Genomic DNA, 23,313 nt, shown 5'->3' with positions numbered 1-23,313 from the left:
CCATAAGACCAAACACAAAGATGGTATTCAATATATATCTGGCATTCACTCATTCATTATTCATTATAAATTATTTGCTATGTGCCAAGCACTAACAAATGAATAGGTGAATCTATTTCTTTATACTTGCTAATTCACATTTATTACTGATTCGGAATTTTTCTTTTCTCCTTTAAATATGGTCCCTATTTTCTATAGACAAGCTGGTTAGTTGACACACCCAGCTTTTAAAAAATGATATAATTTTAAATAAATATAATATATTATTTCTATTAGAAATAGATAAAAAAAAAAAAAAAAAACTAGAGAGAGCCCCAAATGTAATCTGTATTGTAGCAATGTTTCTAATTATCTCTCTTGGCATTATTTTACATCTCATTTCTAGAGCTGACTTTTTTTCTCTCCCATGTTCTATGTTAAATACATACATTCATTTTATTATTGCAGGCTCACTTTTGGTGTGTTGAAAGTAAAACATGAGTTCACTAACAAAACTTTGGCAACTGCGATATAAGATAGCAGTAGGTGCTTATGAAGTCTACAAGACAACTGTTCCTAGGCTAAAACTATTAAAACAAAACAAATTTCTAAGTTAAAAATAAGCTTCTCCTCAGCAGCTTTGTGACAATTGAGAAAGGAAATGCTCTTTTGGGGAGGACATATTGTAAATTGTGCTGGAAAAGTACAATGGTGGGAAAACATAGCACCGCCATAGAGACAACTCAAAAACCAGTAAAAGTGTTTGCTAAAGACCAGTTAGTAAAAGTCTAAAAGTGATTCTTTCACAATTTAGAAGGGCTTTTAGCAAAATTCAAATTTGCAAACATTCCCATTCATCCCAAGTAAATAATCGCAAACCAAAGTCTTAACTTACCCTTGTTACCAAACCTCTTTAAAGTCTTAGCTTAATGCTTTTATGATAGCTATTTTACCCATAAAATCCATTACACAGTTGTGCCTTTCATGAAAACTTACCTCGTCCATGTCTAGTCAAAAAAGAACTGCTAGAAAAAAATTTATTATTATGTTAGAAATCCAGTAGGAGAGAACAAGACACCTAACCCTTCCGGACTCTCTTCAGCCTGAAGCAGCCACACAGCTGCCTTTCCCTTGTTTAAGGAGGAGGCTTCCCCATAGAAAACAGCTGTCTAAGGCTGATGTTGGCCTGATCCTGCTGCCCAGATCCCCCCTTTCTATGTAAAAACTGAACTCTGTCATCTACATACATCATCACTTGGAATGATGATTTGAGAAAACACAATGAGAGTTGTTCAGCTGGTGTACTGGCAAACAGAAATGAATATTATAAAAATGTCTGCTAGATGGAAGATCAGGATTTGAAAGGCCAGCTGAACTTAGCTTTCTTCCCTGGGCTGAGATGCTAGAGTGGAGTATGCGAGCATTTCCCCCTTAGTTTATGGGGTAATGTTCAATCTTCCAGGGGAAAAGGAAGGAAGTGGTTTTGGACAACACACCCTTGGACAGAACCAACAATGAGCTGGCAAACTCTGAGTTATCCTAAAGGGCAGGGAAACTCTGTGGGAAGGAAAGGAGTGTCCAGCATAAAGCCACAAACGCAGATCTCCCACCTGTCTGGACAGGGGAGAAACAGCCACAAAAGCAGCTGGTGCCCTTTCAACAGGTGGAAATGATTTAAATGATCACATTTTCAAAACCTATCAAGATAATACAAGAGAACACTAAAACAACAAACCCTTCCTGGAAAATTAGAATTTGCCTCTTTAGTACTTAAAAAGTCACAAATACAGTGGTGGTAGTGTTTTGCCTGAATGACCCCCCTGCCCCATAAGATATTGCTGTTGCTTCTTATCTGAATCTTCTGATCAATTAATAAATAGTTTTATTGTCTCACTGGGATTGAATTCAATCCTATAAGATATGACAATTTTATCTTAATAAATTCAGAATACATTGGAAAGTGCTTTTCCTTTTCTGAAACATTTCTCTTTGCTCTTTAAGTATGAGATCAGATAACGTGTGAAACAAAATAATGGGTTTGCAATCCTGAAATCTCTCATATGTGGAAGTGCAAAGAATTTCAGCCACTGAACATCACGTACCTTGAAAAGCAGGTTAACTTACATTTATTGGAAAGTAAAACAATACACTAGTTGGGTTTTGTGTCCACAGTATTTAAGACAGATAAGAAATAGATGAATAATCTGTCTTATTTTTTGCAGTAAGAATGCTAACTGTCACGGTCTAGTGCAGCATGAAATCTTCCTAACAACTATGAACTGAAAAGGATTTATGGACTCAGCTGCACTACTTTCCTCCTAACCATACAGCCCAAGCCTCACTGACTTGTGCATGATGCAATGCAACCTTTTAAAAATCACCAACTACAGAAAGGTGGAGTTAGGAAAGGAGAGAGAGGAGGGAGATTTAAACACTGTCAGAGATTCTCTGGTTCCAGAAAATTCTAAGATATTTAGTCATTTTAAAACACCATTTTAATATGGCTGCCATGAGTCATAAAAGGAAGAACATTGGTCAAAATTAAATGTTCTACTTATACAGGTTCTCCATGCTCTGTATTTAAAACACCAGTTTGGCTACTTTTGAAGAAATGAAATTGGTGTAATTCAGTTGCATATACACACGTGCGCACACACACACACACACACATCACATATACTCTTCCCATATCTCTTTCATGGAGTTGCTGAGTTCAGGTTTCTAGTGTCTCAAATTGCCAAGGCTGTGTGTTTAAAAAAGTATAACATTGCACGTGGTTTTACAAATATACTAAACAACGACAACAGAAAGAGTGCATGTAGATTTAACTTTGTTTTCTTACTATCTTCTAGTTTATTCCTGACTGATCAAACTAAATCTTAGTAACTGTGTCTCACCTAACAGAAAATAATTTGGTTTAAAACCCAGTCACCCTGCACAAATCTTGCCCCAAACCGTAACTAAATGAAAACAGCCATGCACTTTGGGGGGGGGGGGGTTCTCATTCTGACTTGCACACTTTGTTTACTTGGGCTTGCACCAGGAGACCGAGACCTTTAACTTGAATCTTTCACAAGAATCATTTACTAAAGTTCAACTGTTCTATATGTGGACAGGGAAAATACATATCGGGTCCTCACCAGAAAATTATTTTCAAGCAAAATATATTTGGACCAAGACATTTAAAAAAATGCCATGACGATTTTCATAGTGCCAAATATATGCTTAAACAAGGCAGCAAAGAGCTAGAGAGCATGGCTACAATGTCAATTGAGTTCATCAGTAGAAGCTAAGTTTTCTAGGAGGCACTTTTGTCTTGTTCAACTACATTTCCTTAATGTCTAGAAGAGTGCCTCCTTAATGTCTAGAAGAATGGTTTGTATTCAATAAATATTTTTGGAATGAATTAAAGAATGAAATGGCTCACAGAGTATAGATGTTAGTATAGTCATCAGCTGTACCTATATTGTTCTTCTAGGAACTTTGAGAGAGTTAGCTACCCATGAGTGTTCAATGACTACTTGCCTCCCATATTGTCCTGGGGGTAACCTCTAGTCTTTTTCTTTTTTTTAAGTTTATTTACTTTGAGAGAAAGAGAAAGACAGAGACAGAGACAGAGAGAGCGAGCACGAGTGGGGGAGGGGAAGAGACAGAGGGAGAGAGAATCTGAAGCAGGCTCCGTGCTGTCAGCACAGACCCCCATGCAGGGCTCAATCCCCAAAACTGTGAGATCATGACCTGAGCGGAAATCAAGAGTTATGGATACTTAACTGACTGAGCCACCAGGCACCCCAGTAACCTCCAGTCTTATGTGTGATGAGACAAGGCCACCATCTATGCATCAGACAGGAAGAAACTTTCTGTCCTATCTGCTCCTGCATGGCTGGCATCCCTAGCTTGCATGGTTCAGCTTAAGATTCTGGGTTATTCTATGAGCAGATCTCTGTGTGTGATGGAGGCTCATTTCTGGGCACCTGGTAGATTAAGTAGGTGGTGAGGAAACCACTGAGACAAATGAGTCAGGAGGGAAAAGTCCCAGGGTAAGGAAATGGGGAGCCATGCTGCTCACTAGCCACCATTCTTTTATTCACAAAGCACTAAAGGAGAGCAACTGCTCAAGGAGAGAACTACTTAGGGAGTGTGAAGCAAGCACTTCAGGTACAGGTCTCAGGGTGATGTGCCCAAATGCCACCTTGAAGGAAAACCTTGGAGGGAGATGGTGTTTTCACTGGTGTCTCACAGCCAAATGAATAAACTGAGTTCGGAATTTTTTCATCAATGGGATTTATGTTTACCAAAAAATATACATGAGAGCTGACAGATTCCTACCTCATAGATTGTAGGCAGACAGATCTCTTGAGTCCATGTTCCACTGGGGCATTCCTCCAGTTGCACACATTTGTCGTGGCACCAGCCACATTGCACAAAGGGAGGGGCAGAAAGACACTGACTGCAGGACTGGAAATGTTCACAGCCTAAGCCATTCAGTGGGATCTTGGTGACCTGTGAAGAAAAGTGTTGGAAAGAGCTTCCAGAGAGGTTTTTTATTGGTTTGTTAAATGAAAAGTAAATACCCCAAAGATATATGTAACTATAATCGTATAGAGTCTACTAGAGATAGCACCAATGTGTAAAAAACATGTAATATAATAATGGTTAAGTGATTTAAATCAAAAAACTAAATTCCTTCCTTTCTTCTATTGTTGGCACATATGTGATAAACATTACCATTACTGTCCAGGGAACATAAGTACTGTCATGCAATGTTAGAAGTTTTATTTAGTAGGGACATTCTGCTCTATCTGAAGTGTGATTTTAAAACATAAGAGAGTTTAATATAAGCTGCTGGAAAACACACTTGACCCCTGGGAAATTCTAAGTAAGTTTACACATCATTCAGCATCAAGATGCATCTCCTCTCAGGGAAGAGGGATTGCTGGCTGGTGTCAGATTCCAATGTACATTTCAGGACTTACCAGCCTGCACTAGAGTCTGCCCTTAGGACTGTAATTCTCATTCTGCATGTTTGTTTTTCTCATTGAGAAATACAGGACAAAAGGAGAAGTACACATTACAAGGAGGACCTCCCTTTGGTCCAGTCTTCCTAAATAAAAATTTAACTTGGCTTCAGAAGATCTCTGGAATACTCAAGAAATAACCTGAGAAAGGAGAGGTGAATCCAAGACCAAAACAAAACTTAAAAAGGGTCATATGATACATGCTTTAAATATCCACTCAGGAAAAACTACAGCCCTGGAACCTCCCTGTGGGAACGGGGCTTACCTTCTTTCCAGTAACAACCAGTGTGTAGCCATTTTGGTTTAATGGGTGCTCCACAATTGCTTCTGAAGACACAGGGTGGGAATCCAGGCGAAAATTCACATGAGGGGTTGATGATCCTGATCGAGAAACCACAACCTGAGAAACAAAACACAAACACCCTTAGTCCAATGAGTTCAGTTTAAATATAAGTGGAAAATGTGGATGATAATGTTAATAACAGATTAGGAGAGCTTGTGGGTATCTGAAGAGAAGGCCCAACAGTTTATCTCATTGTAAATCAATACAACATCTCCTAATCTCCTGCTGTGAAGACAGTTCATCTGAACCCCCAAGACAGACTTTTGCATATGATCTTTTAACGGTTTATTGAGAAGGAGATCTTTCAGTCAATCAGCCAGCACATGCAGACAAATCCTCACAATTGTATGGGGAACTGGAAGAGCCAAAACTCTCTCCAAAACAGAAGACCTCACTTATGCTACAAGGATTTCAGATTATTTTTTAAATCTATCTTCCTTCCCCTCCTCACTGGGCAGCTTTCCTTGATGTAATGGAAAGGTTAGCAGACAGGGAGTCTGGAGACCCGAATCTAGTTCCAGCTTTGCTAACTCTTAAGCCATATTTATAGATCTTCTGAGATCAAAATAGGCCTTCAGGTACTTTAATGTCATTTTTATAAACCATCGTCCTATCAGATGTTATTTCTTGGATTATAAAGTTCTTCTTGGCCTGGTTTTACAATAAGGCCTGATGGTTTTAACAATGCCTTGGAAATGGAGTTTGAGGACTTGTGTCATTCTTGCTTTCAGGTATTTCTAATTTGGGATGTTTCTCAGGCTATATAATTTCCATCTTCTCTACTGCAAGAACCCAGTAATAATGAAGTCCAGGGATAAAATCTGAATGACAATCTGAGATGAACACTCAGACTTCAGGAGTATTTAAGAGTGCTCAGAAGGGCACCTGGGTGGCTCAGTCGGTTAAGTGGCCGACTTCAGCTCAGGTCATGATCTCGCAGTTTGTGAGTTCAAGCCCCACGCCGGGGTCTGTGCTGACAGCTCAAAGCCTGGAGCCTGCTTTGGATTCTGTGTCTCCCTCTCTCTCTGACCCTCCCCCATTCACACTCTGTCTCTCTCTCAAAAATAAATAAACATTAGAAAATAAAAAGAGTGGTCAGAAAGATTTTCATTCTTAATAGGCCATGGGTTTGCATCTACATGAGGTGCAGGAGGCTTACTGCATGCAGCTCTGGGCTTGAAACTGACTTTGTGAAATTGCCTGACATCCCAAATATCCTTTTTTGTTTCATTGAAAGTGTATTTATTTGTTGTGGGTATGAAATCACAGGACAAACATGGGCATCTGTGAGGTTATGATTAAATAACCATTCCCTCTACCTCACCTTTCTTATCTGTAAAATGGGAATGAAAATTAACTGCTTAGTACTCTAACAAACTCACACACAACATATAAATGTCCTGGAGAGCTAGCAGTAAATTTTTTCCTCAGCACAGGGAGTCAAGTAGCTTGAAACAATTTGGGAAGATTTCCAAAGTACCTAATTTGCTTCCAGAGAGTGGGTTGTTGATAGAGAAACTAACCAAATTCACATACAGTCTTTAAAAGTTAAACATCATGACATTTTTTTTTCTAACACATGTTCTACTCCAAACATGCAATACTTTCAAAACATCTCCATTAAGCAGGGTGGTTATTTTTGCACAGAAGTAAATGATGGATCATAGGTCATTTGATCAGGATAGGAAAGGATGGGAACCGTTATTCCTAAATGTAGGCCAAATAGTTATTTGTGACTTTTGTAGCCAAAGTAAAAAGAAGTTTGATTACCAGTCCTACCTTCTGCTGGGTGCAGGTTACAAGCAGAATTATCAGGACATTAGACTTCTAGAGCCTCTATCCCAAATTATCCATATTTCAGTTATATAATTTTTCAATTTTGATTCACTTCTGGTGCTCACCACTTGTTTTTCCTATCTGTCAACCCTCATTTTTTTTCCATATATCCCTGATTGTTGCCAATCACTTTCAACTACAAAGGTGAAAAACAAATCTTTCACACATGTCAAAAACAAAACAAAACCCCAGCCTCTCTTAATAACCAGACTCTGTTCTCTGCCTCATTCTGTGCTTTCCACTTCACTGAAGATTATTTATCCCCCTGAACCTTCCTACGAATATTTCCATTTTGCCTCTCTTTTTCTTGTGCTTCCATTCTATTCAGACCTGCTATATAACAATCAACTCTTAGTACCCTTTTTTTCTCCTATGTTTTTTGCTCTTTTTAATATCATTTCCCACATCTATAATAAGCAATTCCTTCCTAATTATGAGGTCATCATCTTTGACTTTATCAAATATCTGAAGTCCATCCAAATGTTCATTTCCCAGAAAGGATTAACCTTTATCTCTCTTTTCATAAAGAAGCTCTTTGCACCTCTGGAACTGGAATTGATTTAGTGTATTCCCTAAGACTTCTTGTCTGGAGAGCACCATATATATGGTAACTGAGCCAGTCATTGTGCTAAGAGCTTTAAATGGACATTTTGTTTACTTCTCACAATAATCGTACAAGGTAGGTACTAATATTTTCCATAAAGAAAATAAGACAGAATTTTAGCTAGGAAGTACAAGAGTCAGGTTTCCAAGGAGCTTTATCTAATGCTAGAATCTGACTGCTTGACCTCTTCTTAAACACTCAACTGCTACACTCTTGGAGCACCAGAATAAATACTAATAAAAAGCTTCAACTCTGAGCTCTCAAGAGCCACTTGTGAGTCAAAGCATTAAAACAAATTTCCCAATATATTTGCCTTGCAATCCTCCTTGTTTCAGCAATCTTGGCTGCACAAGTTAAGTGTGCCTAAGGAGAAGGACTACGTCTGAATAGTTTTTGATGGTACAGAGGAAATGTTACTTAGTAGAGCCAGTGAGCTCTACTTTTGAGCATGAGCTAGGATGAGTGGGGCTTCATACAGAAAATGGGATGAACCAGAGAAGATGGGAAGGCTGTGTGGAAAATTGAGATACCTGGAATTTTAAGCAGAGGTCATATCACAGATGTAAATACCTTTTTGTTGATCATTAGCCCTTTCTCTACAGGTATACCTACTGCTGTAACATGTCAAGAACGCTTTTCTATCATTAATTTCTCACTTTATCTTATTGCTAGAATTCCAAATAATGGAATAACCACTTTAACTTCAAAATATCCCTGAAGCAATGCTTTTAAGAAATTAGAAGTTCCTTTTGGTCATCATGGAGATAGTTTCAAGGACAGAACTAAATCTGGCATTTAAATTTAATGCTTAGGACAAATCGTTTGGCAATCTTAGGGTAAGTATAAAATAGAAGAATGGCAATTATCTTTGAGTTTCTACTACGTTGACAACTAATTTTTAATGTTTATCTCAAAAAATACCCGCCTTTTTCTTTAATGCTCCTGAAAATATAAGACTAATATGTTTGGGTGTGAGGGACTAGGGAGGAATCTAAATGTACTTGATTGTTGTGGCTGTGATCTCAAATGATATGGGAGAAGACATGGGGAAGAAATATATGTACAAATAAAATAAAACCTTTGTGGTTAGGCTCCAAAATCCATAAACCTCAGTAAAATAATTCTGCATGATGTATCTTCAAATATGTAAGGGCCAGATTCCCTTACCCATGCACAGAGTTCTATTTATTTATTTATTTTAAAATATTTTTTTAATTTATTTATTTTAAATCTTTACTGTTTATTTATTTTTCAGAAAAAGAGACAGAGTGTGAGCAGGGGAGGGGTAGAGAGAGAGAGGGAGACACAGAATCTGAAGCAGGCTCCAGGCTCTGAGCTGTCAGTACAGAGCCTGACATGGGGCTTGAACTTGTGAATTGCCAGATCATGACCTGAGCCGAAACTGGACGCTTAACCAACTGAGCCATGCAGGTGCTACTAGAGCTTTATTTTTGATTAAACTGTTTCAAAATTTAATTTTCCTTAAGAATGATGAATACAATTTAACATGAGATATTTGTATGGCGCTTTCTCTTCATTTTTTTAAAGTGGACAGTTCAATGGTTTTTGGTATAGTCACAGATTTGTGCAACCATCACCACAACCAATTTTGGAACATTGTCATTATCTCAAACAGAAACCCAACACCTCTTAGCTATCACCTTCTTTATCTCCTCACACCCTCCAGTTTCTTGCAACCATGAATCTACCTTCTATCTCTATAGATTTCCCTATTCGGGACATTTAAATGAACTGAATCCTACAATGTGTGATTTTTTTGTGACTGGTTTCTTTAACTTAGCATAATATTTTCAAGGTTCATTATGTTAGAACATGTATCAGTACTTCATTCCTTTTTATTGCTGAATAATATTCCATTATATGGATATACCATGTTTTATTTATGCATTTGCAGCTGATGGGACATTTGGGCTGTTTCCATTTTCGGCTATTGTGAACAATGCTACTATCAACATTCATATACAACTTTTTGTGAGAACATATATTTTCATTTCTCAGGTATATACTTAGGAGCAGAAATGTCAGATTTACAATAACTCTATATTTAACTTTTTGAAGAACTGCCATACCATTTTCCATAGGTGTGCACAATTCTACATTCCCACCAACAATGTATGAGGGTTTTAATTTTTCCACAACTTCACTGACATTTGTTATTTTCCATTTTCTTGATTATTTATAGCCAACCCATAGTTGTGTGAAGTCATCCTTCATTGTGATTTTGGTTTGCATTTCTCTGCCAAATGTTTGCTTAAATTAAGTAAAAGGCAAGCTTACTTCTCGAGATGTACAGTCTCCCACCATTCCTCCTGCCCAAGACTGAGAACCTGGGTATCACTTGCTTAGCCTCCCAACCTGTGTCCTAAATATCCCCTCAGGATCAGACTGGACTTCTGTACAACAAGGTCCTAGAGAGGCTGGAGATGGGAAAGGGGTAAAAAATGGAATAAAAGTGGATTTTCACTAGAAGAATCAGAGTGGGAGATGCAGCACACTCCCTGGACCCTATTGCCTTTTTTTTTTTTTAAAGTTTATTTTATTTTGAGAGAGAGAGAGAGAGAGAGAGAGAGAGAATGCACACAAGCAGGAGATGGGCAGAGAGAGAGAGAGAGAGAGAGAGAGAGAGAGAGAGAATCCCAAGCAGGTTCCACACTATCAGTGCAGAGCCTGATACAGGGCTTGAACTCACGAACAGTGAGATCATGACCTGAGCTGAAATCAAGAGTTGGACACTTAACCAACTGAGACATCCAGGCACCCTGGGCCCCACTGCTTTTTGAAGATCAAAGTAGCGCTCGCTTTGGCAGCACATATACTAATTGAGGATCAAAGTAAATTTTCCTTTTGTAAGAACAGAATATATACAGTTCAATTTCTAGGCAAATAGAACTGAATGGAACCTGTGATAACATCTAGACTGATTTCTAATTTAAAAACAAAGAAAAATAGAGGACTTTTGTTAGGGAATGAGGAAAACTTCATTTGTCATGAAAGATGATGCAAATTGTTGGAGTTTGAAACTCAATGAGAAAAAAATGTGAATTGAAAGAAAAAAATGTGAGAGGAGATGACACCATTAATAAACAGCCTGGGTTGTAACTGGGTGTGACCTTATGGATCTAGAGTGGATCTGCTTTAACTGTAGTTCCCAATACAGGATTGGGCACATAGTAGGTCCTAAAGGTATATCTATTGCCTAAATATATGAATGGCCTGAAATAAGAAACTCACTTAAGTCTTGATGAAGGGGTAAGGTTTTTAGACGTTTCAGATATTTACATAACCTCCAACAGTTCAATTTGCATTTTCAACGTATGGCTTCTAATGCTTCTTGCTTCTTGCTTACTGCAACAGACTGGATGTTTGTGCCCACCTAAAATTCAGATGTTGAAATCTTAACCTCCAATGTGATGGTGTAAGTAGGTGGGGCCTTTGGGAGGCAATTAGGTCATTAGGACAGAGTCCTCACAAATGAGATTAGTGTCCTTATAAAAGGGACCTCAGAGAGCTCTCTTTCCCTCTTTCCACCATGTGAAGATACAGCAAGAACAGCCATTTATGAACCAGGAATCAGATTCTCACCAGAAACCAGATCTGCTGTATCTTGACCTTGAACTTCCTAGCCTCCTGAACTGTAAGAGATAAATATTTGCTGTTTAAGCCACCAGGTCTATGGGAAATTTGTTAAAGTAGCCTGAACTGGTTCAGACACCTGCTTTAGGTTTACTATCTTCTTCAGTATGTGAGAGAAATTGGTGTTTCTATAGCAAGAATTCAGATATGAAGAGTGGAACCATTTATTTCAATCAAGGTAAACATCTAGTTTTCTGGAATGGAAAAAAAAAAAAACCCCAACAAACAACAACAACACGAGAAACAGAAATTGCTGATTGGTGCTGACAGCTCAAGAAATAAAAGTCGTAAGACAAAGTACCAGGTGGTAAGAGATGAATTAAATGAAGCGTTACTGTGTTCTTTCTTTCCTTTATTCTTTTTGGTAAATGGGCATGAGTGCTTCTACACCAACTTGATACTACAAAAGCCAGGTATACACAAACAGCACAATAATTTTCCTTATTGCTGCACCACTGATGTGGGTGTGTGTTTAAATTTTTTAAAATGAATCATTGTGAGTTGAAATGAGTCAAAACCAGATTGAGACTTCTGTAAAAAATATCAAGCAACTAAAAACCAAAAAGACTAGAAAATATAAAAAAAAAAATTAATCAGTACTTTCAAATCAATACTCCAAATACAGTAATTGTAGGATCTGTCAATCTATACACAGAGTATATCTGTTTTTGAATTTTAGAAGTGATAAAAGTTAAAAAAAACCTACTGATTCGTATACTTCATGTTTTAAAATGTGTTTCTACTCTGTCAATAAAGCACCCAAACAAGAAATCCTAGTTATTTCTTACTACCAAAAAACAAAACAAACAAAAGCTTACCATTTTCTCAGGGTTTCAAATATTTATGTTTTAATTTTCTATGCATATAATAGTGTATAAGATATATGTATTTCAAGAGCATGCATGAATTCATTTTAGGAGATATACATGCCCTAGGTTTAAATTTTAGTTATAGATAGAAGTCTGAAATTATTATTTATAATGGGTTCTCTTTCAAACAAAAGAAGCCTCACAATTCATGAATATATTTTCTCCTAAAGAAATATACCAAATCAGGGGCACCTGGGTGGCTCAGTCAGTTAAGCATCTGATTCTTGATTTCATTTCAGGTAATGATCTCACGGTTTGTGGGATTAAGCCCTGCATTGGGCTCTGTACTGACAGCATGGAGCCTGCTTGGGATTCTTTATCTCCCTCTCTCTCTCCCCCTCCCCAGCTCGTGCTCTCTCTCAAAATAAATAAATAAACATTTAATAAAAAGAAATATACCAAATCTACCATTATTTAGGGATATAATTAAATCAATGATGTACACATTAAAAACAAGGACAGATGATATTTTATCTGAGCATTTTATAAAGGAGACCAGTAAATCAACAATCCCTAAAGAGAAATGTTGTTTATTTGCCTGGGTCTCTGCTGGATGCTCATATCATTCATTTGTTACTCTAAAATAGCAGTAATCCCAAAGATAATGTATGCTACAGGCTTCCAACAAAAAGCATTGACATACCATGATGGTGGTACAGGAACTGAAAGAATTTGAAGACAGGATGTCAATAGATGAATTGATTCTTCTTACTGGAAGTGTGTAATTATTTTTAAGTTTACTGATTACTAACATAATCCTTTAAGTAATGATCATAAGTAATGATCACAAGCAAAGGATGTCTTTTTAGGTGATCCCTCTGTCTTTTTAACTTTCTTGCTTATGATCCAACTAGTCCAGTTAAGAGGCACAAGAGAATAGGGGTGATGAGTGGGAACAGCCTCAAAGAATCAGGGAGAGGGGAAAAGGGGATGGGAGAAGAGTAAGGATGATGCCAAAGAACCAAGGGACAGCTGTGACAGTGCCCAGGCAGTGGCCACTGTATACAGACAAGGTAGCTGCCTAGTGAATGTTTGTGGAACTGAACTTATAAAGTATTGAAAGTGCCTTCCTCCCCCCAACCCACCCGATATACTCACTCTCTCTGGCCTGACAGTCAGGCACAAATATTTTAATAGCAATGCCTTGCATCTAGAGATTAAAGGCCTTATATGAGAGCTTTAAAAAAATTATATATATATATATATAATTTTGATGTAAATCAAGCAAGCATTATTTTTGCAAGCTGATTAGATGAGGAGCTCAGAAGGGGAGATGTGGGCAATCCCTGTGAATAGTCCTGTGATCTTCATGAGTAACGGTCCTCCCTCTCCCACGTAGCCCTGCACATTGTGCTAATGTTCTCAAGCCTTGTTCTTTTCAACATCCCTTCCCCATATAAAATTTGTAAGAAGCCCCATTCTCACTGTTCACTTATACTATCTTGAATAATACTTATCATACTATTTTACTTCTAAGTATCCCAAGAAGGTGATCACACAAATAAAAACTATTTTAGAAATTTGTATCTATGTTGAATTGGTGCTACAGAAAGACTCTAATACATGTGCACATCAGTATATTTAGATATATCATCGCTTCTCGGCCTTTTGGCTAAGATCAAGTGTAGTATCTGTTCTTATCAGTTTAGATATATCTGCACCTGTATGAGATAAGTCACACATGTTTAAATGTTAGAAACATGTCAAACATGTCCTCTCTTCCATACATACGATATTGTTAGCTAAACAATATAATTCTTTCTAACCAAATAACCACTGTGAAATACCTGATTCACTTTGCACCCAACAGCTGGGGCTGAAGCTTGTATTCCCAGCCAGAGCTGAACATAAGCACAATAGGAAAGGCAGAAACAGCTGCAAATTCATGAGAGAAAACATTTGCAAAGCAACTCTGCCTTTAGGCTTCAGGGTAGGAAGGAAGTAAAAGTCATTTTTCTGTTCCTTTTCATATATGGCACCTGCCTTTGGAAAAAAAATTATGTCCATTCTATTTTATAACAGAAAATCCACAGTATTACTAAAACACAAGTTGTAGGAAAATTAGGCCTGGCCCGAGATTTAGCACTTTAACGCAGTCAAAACATTTACAGAACTTGGTCCACAGTTACTACTTGGCTAGCTTAAGCTAGAAGTTCCCTAGGTCTTTGCTGCCGCTGGACTCCTCCCCCAACATTATTTGCTGTAAACAAACTGGATTTCAGTGATGTTGACTGTTTGATCCTTCAAATGCTTTAGGTTTATTTACATAAAATTTAAGGGACTGGAATTCTCTTGGACAAGTGTCAGAGAAATGAATCCTATATGTGGGTCTCAATAGCCCTTTGTCTGTATGTCTTTGTCTTGCTGTCTTGATATCAGGTACGTGTTCTTATCTCCCATACTAAAATTTTAGTTCCTTAAAGGCAGGTTCTGTGTCACTGCTTCCTTTGCTTCACGTATTTGCCTAGTAGAGCAAAGTTAGTAAGTTCTCAGTGCATATCTGATGAATTAAGAACCACACGGTTTAAAAAAAATCAGTGATATCAGCACTTTCCATAAAATAAGTATCTACTTACTTATTTTCCTCTTTAATGTTTTGGATGCACAGATAATGGGCATAATATTGCTTCTTTTATGAAAATGCTGGGAGATAAGAATAAAACACGTGTCACAGCATTTCTGTCACAATGAGACTGATGTATGACATATCACTTAGGTGGTAAAATCTGTCACACAGCAGAATTTACTCAGTTATTAAAGTGATCTATCTAAAAATGGGATTTTATTAGAACTTTAGAATCTGGAAATAGGCCAGGAACCTTTTGATGTAAAAAAAGTATCAGACCTAAAGTGACTATAGAAAGCTTATTAATATGAAACTGGATGAATGAGGTAATAAACAATTTAGAACAAAAAGAAAGAAAAAATAAAGATAACAAGTCAACATAGTGAACACCTTAGGAATTCAACAGATGCAAGATTCTTTCATCCTCCTTCAATTTTTTTTTTTGGAATTCTGCAGAATAATATCAGTGTCAATTAAAAACACATTTAAACACAGAATTACATATTTTACAAGGATAATAGATATGACCATAACTCAAATACTTCAGAGTGCATGCAGAAGGGGACTGAGATTATACTCTTCAGATTTTGAGGAGTTAAGACAGAACTAACTGATCTGAGGTGGGTAAATAAGAACACTGGGCTGGGAGAAAGGGGAGGGGAGAAAAAGTATAGTAATTAGAAGCAGTGGGAGGAGGGGAGACCAAGTGTGGAAACATTTAGATAAGAGGATATATATGATTAGTTTTGAGCTAGGAAGGTTTTATTTACATTTTATGACTTTGACAAAATTCCAATATATCCAACTAGTGTAAGAAAAACATGATTTAAAATATGGCAATGACCGATATCCATACCACTATTAACAACAATGGTAATTTTAAAAGATATATTTTGTAAAAGAATACAGATAGAATATGTACAGATGGGCAAGTCATAGGAAAACATCATTGTCCTCAATTGGCTTACCAGAAGTCACTGTCTGATTAGGATGTTAATTACATCAGATTATTATGAAATAAGAATCTCTCTTTAGAAGAAATTTCTACTCTTTGTAAAAAGTCAACATTTCCATAGATACCCTGGTCATTCTGCATTAATCAAGATCCTACTAAGAACTCATGTTGAAAACACTACTCAATTACTATTAAAGAAAACAGATTCAACACAAGAGCATTTTAATTTCTGCAAAGTGCTATGATTCTTGTTTTCTGGAAACACAACAATTGCAAGTCTGAAATGTGAATTTTCACTTATAGAAATACTGTTGCTATCCATTAAAATCATTTATTAATAAAGTCCAGATTTTTCTCCCCCCAGTATATGAACTTCTTTGTGTCTGACCCCATCCTTTTGCAGAATCAGGAGAGCTGGAGTTACAATGGGATCCTGATGATAACGTCCCTTCCTAACTCCTGCCAATATTTCTCAATGATGTGAATGTTTCTTCTCATGGAGACACACGGTTCACACAATAGCTCTCCTTTGATCCGTAGCTTCCCTTGAAATAGGAAAACATCGCCTGGAAGTGCTTTAATTGTTTCATTTTATTTTCCAATCATGTGACAGAAATCATGAATGGAAAAAAAAAACAACAGCAAACAAAATTCTAAACCATTCTGGGCAAGAAAATTAAAGCAACCACATTTAAACTGAAAGCTTCAAGAACTTAACAAAAAAATAGGCTATATACTTCATAAAGAGTGGACCAGGCTTCATTGTCTGGCTTTCAGTCTGTGTCTCTAGCTTTTACTGTGATTTTCACTTTACAATATCTGTAAATACCTTCTGTAAAAACAAAACCAAACTAATTGAACAATACCAAGTAAAACAGCCACAGCCACTCTCAGAAAACATTTACCTGCATAAAGCGACCCTCTGACGTCCCAAGATTAGCAATGGTGAGGTCTCCTTTAATGAAGGTGGATATAGATGTTAAGAGGACTTGGTTGAATTGGCCCATGAATAAGTCAACTCGCTGCAAAGCTGTGGTAAACTCCGTTCGATATTCATCACTGCGCACTTCACAGCCTGATGAATTTCTCAAAAGTGTCTGGAATAAAATATGGTCATAGAATTAATGTCAGTCAGATGCGAACAAGCTGGTAAGAAACTTTTCAGTGTGTCTTTTCAGAGCTCAGAGTAGAATAGCAAGGATAACCATGCAAATAAACAAAGAGCCCCAGACAGGCAGAAATTATTCTAGTGACCTACATGGCTCCAGTACTGGTAGGTGCTGCTATGTGTATATAGACTTTAACTGGGGTAAACCTTACTATCACAGTTTGCACCATGGTTGAATATGTACATACATAAAAATGGAACTTAGTGGTGCTAATAAAAGAAAAACAAAACTATAGATGTCCCAGTCCTGGGCATAAAGGTATTGCTTCTAGCCTGGGTGGCTCAGTTGGTTAAGTGTCCGACTTCAGCTCAGGTCATGTTCTCACGGTTTGTGGGTTCAAGCCCCGCGTCAGGCTCTGTGCTGAATGCTCAGAGTCTGGAGCCTACTTTGGATCCTGTGTCTCCATCTCTCTCTGTCCCTCCCCAGCTCAGACTCTGTCTCTCTCAAAAATAAATAAATATTAAAAAAATAAAAAGGCAGTGCTTCTAGCAGGCAAGTCCAATGAGATGGATTTCAACTGGAATAATAATAAATGTTAGAGTCATACATAATACATTATATATTTTAAAATACAATTTTAAAATAAAATTTAAAATGTGTGCCTTTGTGTGCAGTGAGGTGGTAGGGGGGTGGTGGCTGATAGATAATTCACCAGGAGGCAGTGGAACACAGACCCCAGACTCAAGTTCTGCATCAAATCCTAGTCTGTCATGCTTATTTGCCTTACACAGACCCTATAGCCTCTATGTGTTTGTGAAATTCAGGTTATTCATTTCAGTCTCCCAGGAAAATCAAGAGACTTATAGAAATGTACCAACCTTGCATAGCTGTTATAAAAGTTAAATGAGCTAATTTACAGACATCTTTTACCATAGAACCCAGCACCCAGAAAATCCCACTGAAGTATTTGTCATTATTATGGTAAAAGGCTCAAAAAAATGTAGAAACCATGCATCAAATGCTGCAATAGTTAACTTACTAAAAGGCAATTACCACTCAATCAGGTATTTATCTTTTAGGCTCAAGTGCAAAATTTTAAAAATATTGTTCAATTATATATGTCAGTTAAGCACTGTGGATCCCTTCCTTCACCTTGACACTTCAGTATCCTGATTTTCCTTCTACTTCTTACACTGCAACATTTGGTCTCTGGTGTAGGGCCATCTACGTCAGGGTTTCTCAAGGATCCATCCTAAGGCTGCTCCTCTCCTCACTCTTCACACTCTCTGTAGGCAACCTCTGTCTCTCCCATGATGTCTATTGCCATTTAATTGACACACATTTGTACCTCCACCCTATCCTCTCCTCTGAGCTGACCATGCATATATCAAATTGCCTATGAAATACACACTCAGATGTCTCCAAGACCTCAGGTTCAACACAATCAAAGTAGAAACCATCATTTTCCCTCATGCCTGATCTGATGATACCACACACCCTAATGGATGGTTCTATCATTCCTCCAGATGCACAAGTCATAAATCTAGGTGCCATCCCTGATTCCTCCCCATGTACAGTCGATCACTTATTTTCATCAGTTGCAGTTTCTAAATATCTCCTGGGTCCATCCAGTTTTCTCTGCCTCCATACTTCAACCCTTATTCAAGCTATCCCCTCCCTTTCCTGAACTACTACAATGGCTTCCAAACTGGACCTGCCACATCTGATCTCACCCAATCTCTTTCCAGGTCCATTCTCTACACTGCAGCCAGATTTTTTTCCCCCCATAAAACACAAATCTCATCACATCACTCTTTTTAAAACACTGAATGTCCCCCTACTGTTCTTAGGATAAAAGACAAAAATTTTAACATGGTCTGATGAGCCCTTCATCATCTGGATCCTACTGAACTTTCCAGAATCATTCTCATTGTGTTCTCCTTTGCACTCTGTACTCCAGGGAGCTGGCCTTTGGTCAGTTCTCCAAATATGCCATATGTCCTCTCATTACAGGGCCTTTGCACATATTGTCCCCTCTTCTTGGAGTGATCCTTCCACCTTCATTCATTTTATTAACTGCTATGCCTCCTTCAGATCTTAGTGCGTCATCATTTCCTTAGGAGGCCTATCCTGACCTTAATATCTAGGTCAAATGCTTCTATTACAGACTGTCATAATACATTTTACCTATTTGTCATAGCACTCACAGCTGTAACTATTTGCTTGTGGATTATGACTGAAGTCCCTGCCATCAGAGACTCTGCTTGTTCACCAAGGTATTGCTAGTAGTAGATGAAATATCACACAGAGATCTTTAATAAATATTAAGTGAATGAATGAGTAAATGAATCAATTATAAGTAGAGAGGGAATGAGTGTGGAGATGTAAACTAATATTACTAAAGCTTTTTTTTTTTTCTTTCAGTAATAGGTACAGGAAAGAGTTTATAAAAAATGAATAGAGATAAACATTAGAAAAAAAAAAAGCTAAAAAAAACAAGGCTGGGTGCCTGGGTGGCTTAGTCGGTTAAGTATCCGACTTCGGCTCAGCTCATGACCTCATGGTCTGTGAGTTCGAGCCCCGCAACAGGCTCTGTGCTAGCAGCTCAGTCCCTGGAACCTGCTTCAGATTCTGTCTCCCTCCCTGTCTCTCTTTCTACCCCTCCCCCACTCATGCTCTGTCTCTGTCTCTCAAAAATGAATAAACGTTAAAAAAAATTAAAAAAAAAAAGAGGAATGAATAGAGTGTCTGGCTCCTGACTGTACTGATAAGACATTTGGGAATTAGTAAATGGAGGGCGGATAACAGGAGGCAGGAGGATAAACAAGGAAAATGAAGTCTAACTTGTTAGAAAAAGAGAAAAAGTTCATTTTTACAGATTTTTGTATGTAGTTTCAAGTTAAGGAAAATTATTTGAAGATCAGGAATTCTCTATTATTGTCCTATTATATTTATAATAATTAGAAATATTTATAATAATTAGAAAGCTGTCAGAGTAGATTTCAAACCAACTTAGTGTTTAAGAACAAAGTGAAATAAAAAATTCAGTTATCCTTATTAACTTTTATGGTTAAAAATAATCTACAATACTGTTTTATATAGCAACAAATATTTCTTCATTTTAAGTGGCAATAAATTAGCAAACAAAGAGTCTCAGAGATGCAAAACCTGCTGACTCTTATAATTAATGAAATGTACTGGTTCTAGACATTTATTTTGATATATTAATGAGTACTATTTCACTATTTAATTAGAAGCTTTTCTTCACTAAAGTACTATAGATTGCTCTGAGGAATAGCAGATAACTGAGACATACCAGCAATTCAATAGTAACCGATTAATTGGTAATTAAGTTTCCATTGGTGATCAATCATCCATTTTGCAGATATAGTCAGAACCAAGGGATACTGCTTAAAGAAGCAAAGACTAGTTTTAAATCAAAGAGCATTTCAAGTATTCCATTTCAGAAGTGACTGCTCTTCAGGGTCAGTATCTGTGGTTGTTTTGTTCCTTTTCTTGCTTGTTCTTACTTTTTTTCTATGTCTAGACGGCATCCTGGGAACCTAAGGCCTCAAATTTGACCTAGTGGAGATATGATGGATTCATTGGAATATGAAAACAATTTGCTGCATGTGGAGTAGAGTCTTAGATTATAAACTAGTAGCAGGCTTCTATCAACAAGATGCCCCAAACGGTCTTATTCATCTTTTATCATCCCGCCCTGTATTGTGCCCAGCACACAGTAGGCATTTAATAATAGCTTCCTTAAAAATTAATGCATCTGCAAGGTACCCAGAGATAAGCCCATCTGCCTACCCAGCTTGCTTTGTTGTCTGCTTGCTGAACTGGGCCAGTGGGAGAACGGAAGTGAGATGGGCCTCGGAGTGTCTGCAAACCTGCAAGAAGTCCTCAATCTTTTTTTTTTTTTTTTAATTTTTTTTTTAACGTTTATTTATTTTTGAGACAGAGAGAGACAGAGCATGAACAGGGGAGGGGCAGAGAGAGAGGGAGACACAGAATCTGAAACAGGTTCCAGGCTCTGAGCTGTCAGCACAGAGCCCGACGCGGGGCTCGAACTCACGGACCGCAAGATCATGACCTGAGCCGAAGTCAGACGCTTAACCGACTGAGCCACCCAGGCGCCCCCTCAATCTTTTTTAAATGGAGGGAAAGTAACACAACCAGAACTCTGAATTGTATGTCTGTTTCCTCACATGTAAGGCATAAATGTAGAACTCTGCACCTGACTCAATTCACATTTATGTATATTCACGTATATTTACACTTTTAGGTTTCTCCTTTAGGAAATAGTAAGGTCTCTAAATGGTACCTCCTCAAGGACTAACTGTATTATGTCTCTATCTCCCTCCCCCAAATAAATTCCTAAGTATAAAAACATTGCACAATGCTGGAATAGGATCTACAGAACTCCTTGATCTTGAAAAATTATGTAATTTGGAGCTAAAAAAACAAATATCATGTCAGATCCAAATGACATTCAGATTTTATAAATCACAGATTCCTAACCTTTTTCTTTTTCATTTTTCTCCATAGCAGAGATCTGCAGGAAAGGACTGGGGCCACAAGCTTCTAGGAGAAAGTAACATTCCAGCATTCAGTGCAGGAGAGGGGACGACTCCTTGTCTCTTCCTTCTGAGAATCCTGACAAACTCAATGATTGGGGTCAGGGTGGCAGGAACTAGCTTACAGAGCCCCATGTTGTCTTTGAGTTTGAACAGAATTTTAACTCTCAGGGAACCCTGGTTTAAGCTCTCAGCATTGCAAATGTAGGAAAATGCTCTCTACTCATAAATCTCAGTCTGAGTCACTATGTGCCTTAAAGGAAATGTATTTGCTGCTCATTTGTTCAGGGAAGACGGGGAGGCTTCTTCTCACAACTTTACATACAGTTCCTGGGTACAGCATTTGGAGTGATTGGGTGGAGATGGGAGACCTACAGATCTACTGCCAGGGGTCTCCTTGCCACTCGTGTTTCCCTCAAAGCCAAGAGGCCCTGTGCTTTGGCGTAAAACTGAGCATAGCTTGTGGAAGGCAGTTCTCTAGTAAAAGCTGCTTTGGGGCACCAAGGAAGAGTCTACAAAGGTTTCAGCCCAGCACTAGTTGGAGAGTCAGACTAACTCTCTTTTTGGTAACAAAGGAAGGAAGGAGGAAGAAAGGAAGGGATGGGGGATATCTGTCTTTACCCTGCACCTACCTACACTGTGCCAGGCACTGAGTTGGGCATTTTTACGTGCAGGCCGATGCGCAGCCCTGTAAGGTTTTCAGTTTTCAGGAGTAGGAGACTCAGAGCAGCCAAGGGTGCGGCCACAGTGGCCGATTCACGCTGGAACTGGCATCAGAACTGAAACAGTCATTAGAATTCAGTTCTCTGTGATTCTCAACCTCATGAATTTCTTCTGCTACTGTTTACTATTCTGGGCAAAGTTCCAAGAATTGCACAATTACAAAAACGGAAAGGGCCTTAGAGACCATCTTACCCCAGCTCCTCATTTTAAATATGAGAAACTCAAAGTCAGGGAAATTGTACCTCTCAAAAAGTTGGAATCATTCAACAAAAGTTATCAATCAGCATGTAAAAAACCTACCACCCTTCAAAGTATGAAATGTGGATTCACTCACCCCTGATTGCTTTTCTGAGAGAAAGGCTGGAATTAATTATTTTTTTTCTGGATAGTGGCATAAAGATGACCACTAGCATTTTGGGCTGTTCTAATCAGCTTGGCTCTCAAATCTTCCTCTCTATTGCCTATTTTGGTTTATGAACATTAACATGTTTCCACCCAGGTAATTCTAAAATTTCAGTCAACACCAACGCCTCTCTCTTGAGCATTTCTCACATCCAACTAGTTGCTCAATTCCTCTGACCTCTGGCTATAGCCCTCCAGCCACTCCTGCACCCCTGCCCTAGGCTAGTGTTTCCTCATTGGCCTTCCTGTCTTCCATCTCATCTGCCTTGAAGCAGTTATGAGCGGTCACTCTCTTCTTCAAAACCTTAGTTGCTTCCCAAAGGATTGCAGGAAAAGCCCGCACTCCCTACTATGGTATCCACACCTGCCTTAGTTTGTTCTTAAGTCTTTTTTCCATTAAAGTGAAACGTCAAGTGACATCTAGGACACCAAATGAATCTAAGAGTGGCTATCCTGACACAAGACCCTTCCCATTCTTGGATTCTTGCATTTGCTTTAGCAGCTGATGTCTCAGCTTCTGCTAGTCAGTGATACGTTCTCCTTGGCCATGTGAACCTAAAGCCTGGCTCTTTTCTAAAGACTCTCCTTGCGAAGTCTGTTGAAGGACAGAAGTTATGTTTTAGTGGACTGGGAGGGAGATAGTGACAAAGAATAAGATGGACAGTATATGGG

General features: G+C 38.1%; 1 protein-coding gene, 1 long non-coding RNA gene and 1 pseudogene across 4 annotated transcripts in view; 2 read left to right on the top strand and 1 right to left on the bottom strand.

The window, feature by feature from the left end:
* Positions 1-23,313, bottom strand: part of MET (MET proto-oncogene, receptor tyrosine kinase) — a 111,797-nt gene that overhangs the window by 41,438 nt on the left and 47,046 nt on the right. For all 3 annotated transcript variants that reach the window (XM_060632960.3, XM_060632959.3, XM_078440234.2), the window contains exons 3-5: positions 16,730-16,921; positions 5,263-5,397; positions 4,309-4,482 (exon numbers count right to left, since the gene is read on the bottom strand). In XM_060632960.3, the coding sequence (XP_060488943.3) occupies positions 4,309-4,482; positions 5,263-5,397; positions 16,730-16,921 (501 nt within the window). The remainder of the gene's footprint in view (positions 1-4,308; positions 4,483-5,262; positions 5,398-16,729; positions 16,922-23,313) is intronic.
* On the top strand, positions 8,167-9,291 carry LOC132679420 (uncharacterized). Its single transcript, XR_009610149.2, has 3 exons — positions 8,167-8,342; positions 8,453-8,616; positions 9,036-9,291. It is a non-coding gene; the product is annotated as an uncharacterized LOC132679420 (long non-coding RNA).
* Positions 13,896-14,007, top strand: LOC132680005 (U2 spliceosomal RNA; annotated as a pseudogene).

Source organism: Panthera onca, chromosome A2 (genome assembly GCF_046562875.1).
Source record: "Panthera onca isolate mPanOnc1 chromosome A2, mPanOnc1 haplotype 2, whole genome shotgun sequence".
Lineage (NCBI taxonomy): Eukaryota > Metazoa > Chordata > Mammalia > Carnivora > Felidae > Panthera > Panthera onca.
The sequence above is the reverse complement of the archived record's forward strand: the minus strand, read 5'-3'. Positions and strand labels throughout refer to the sequence as shown.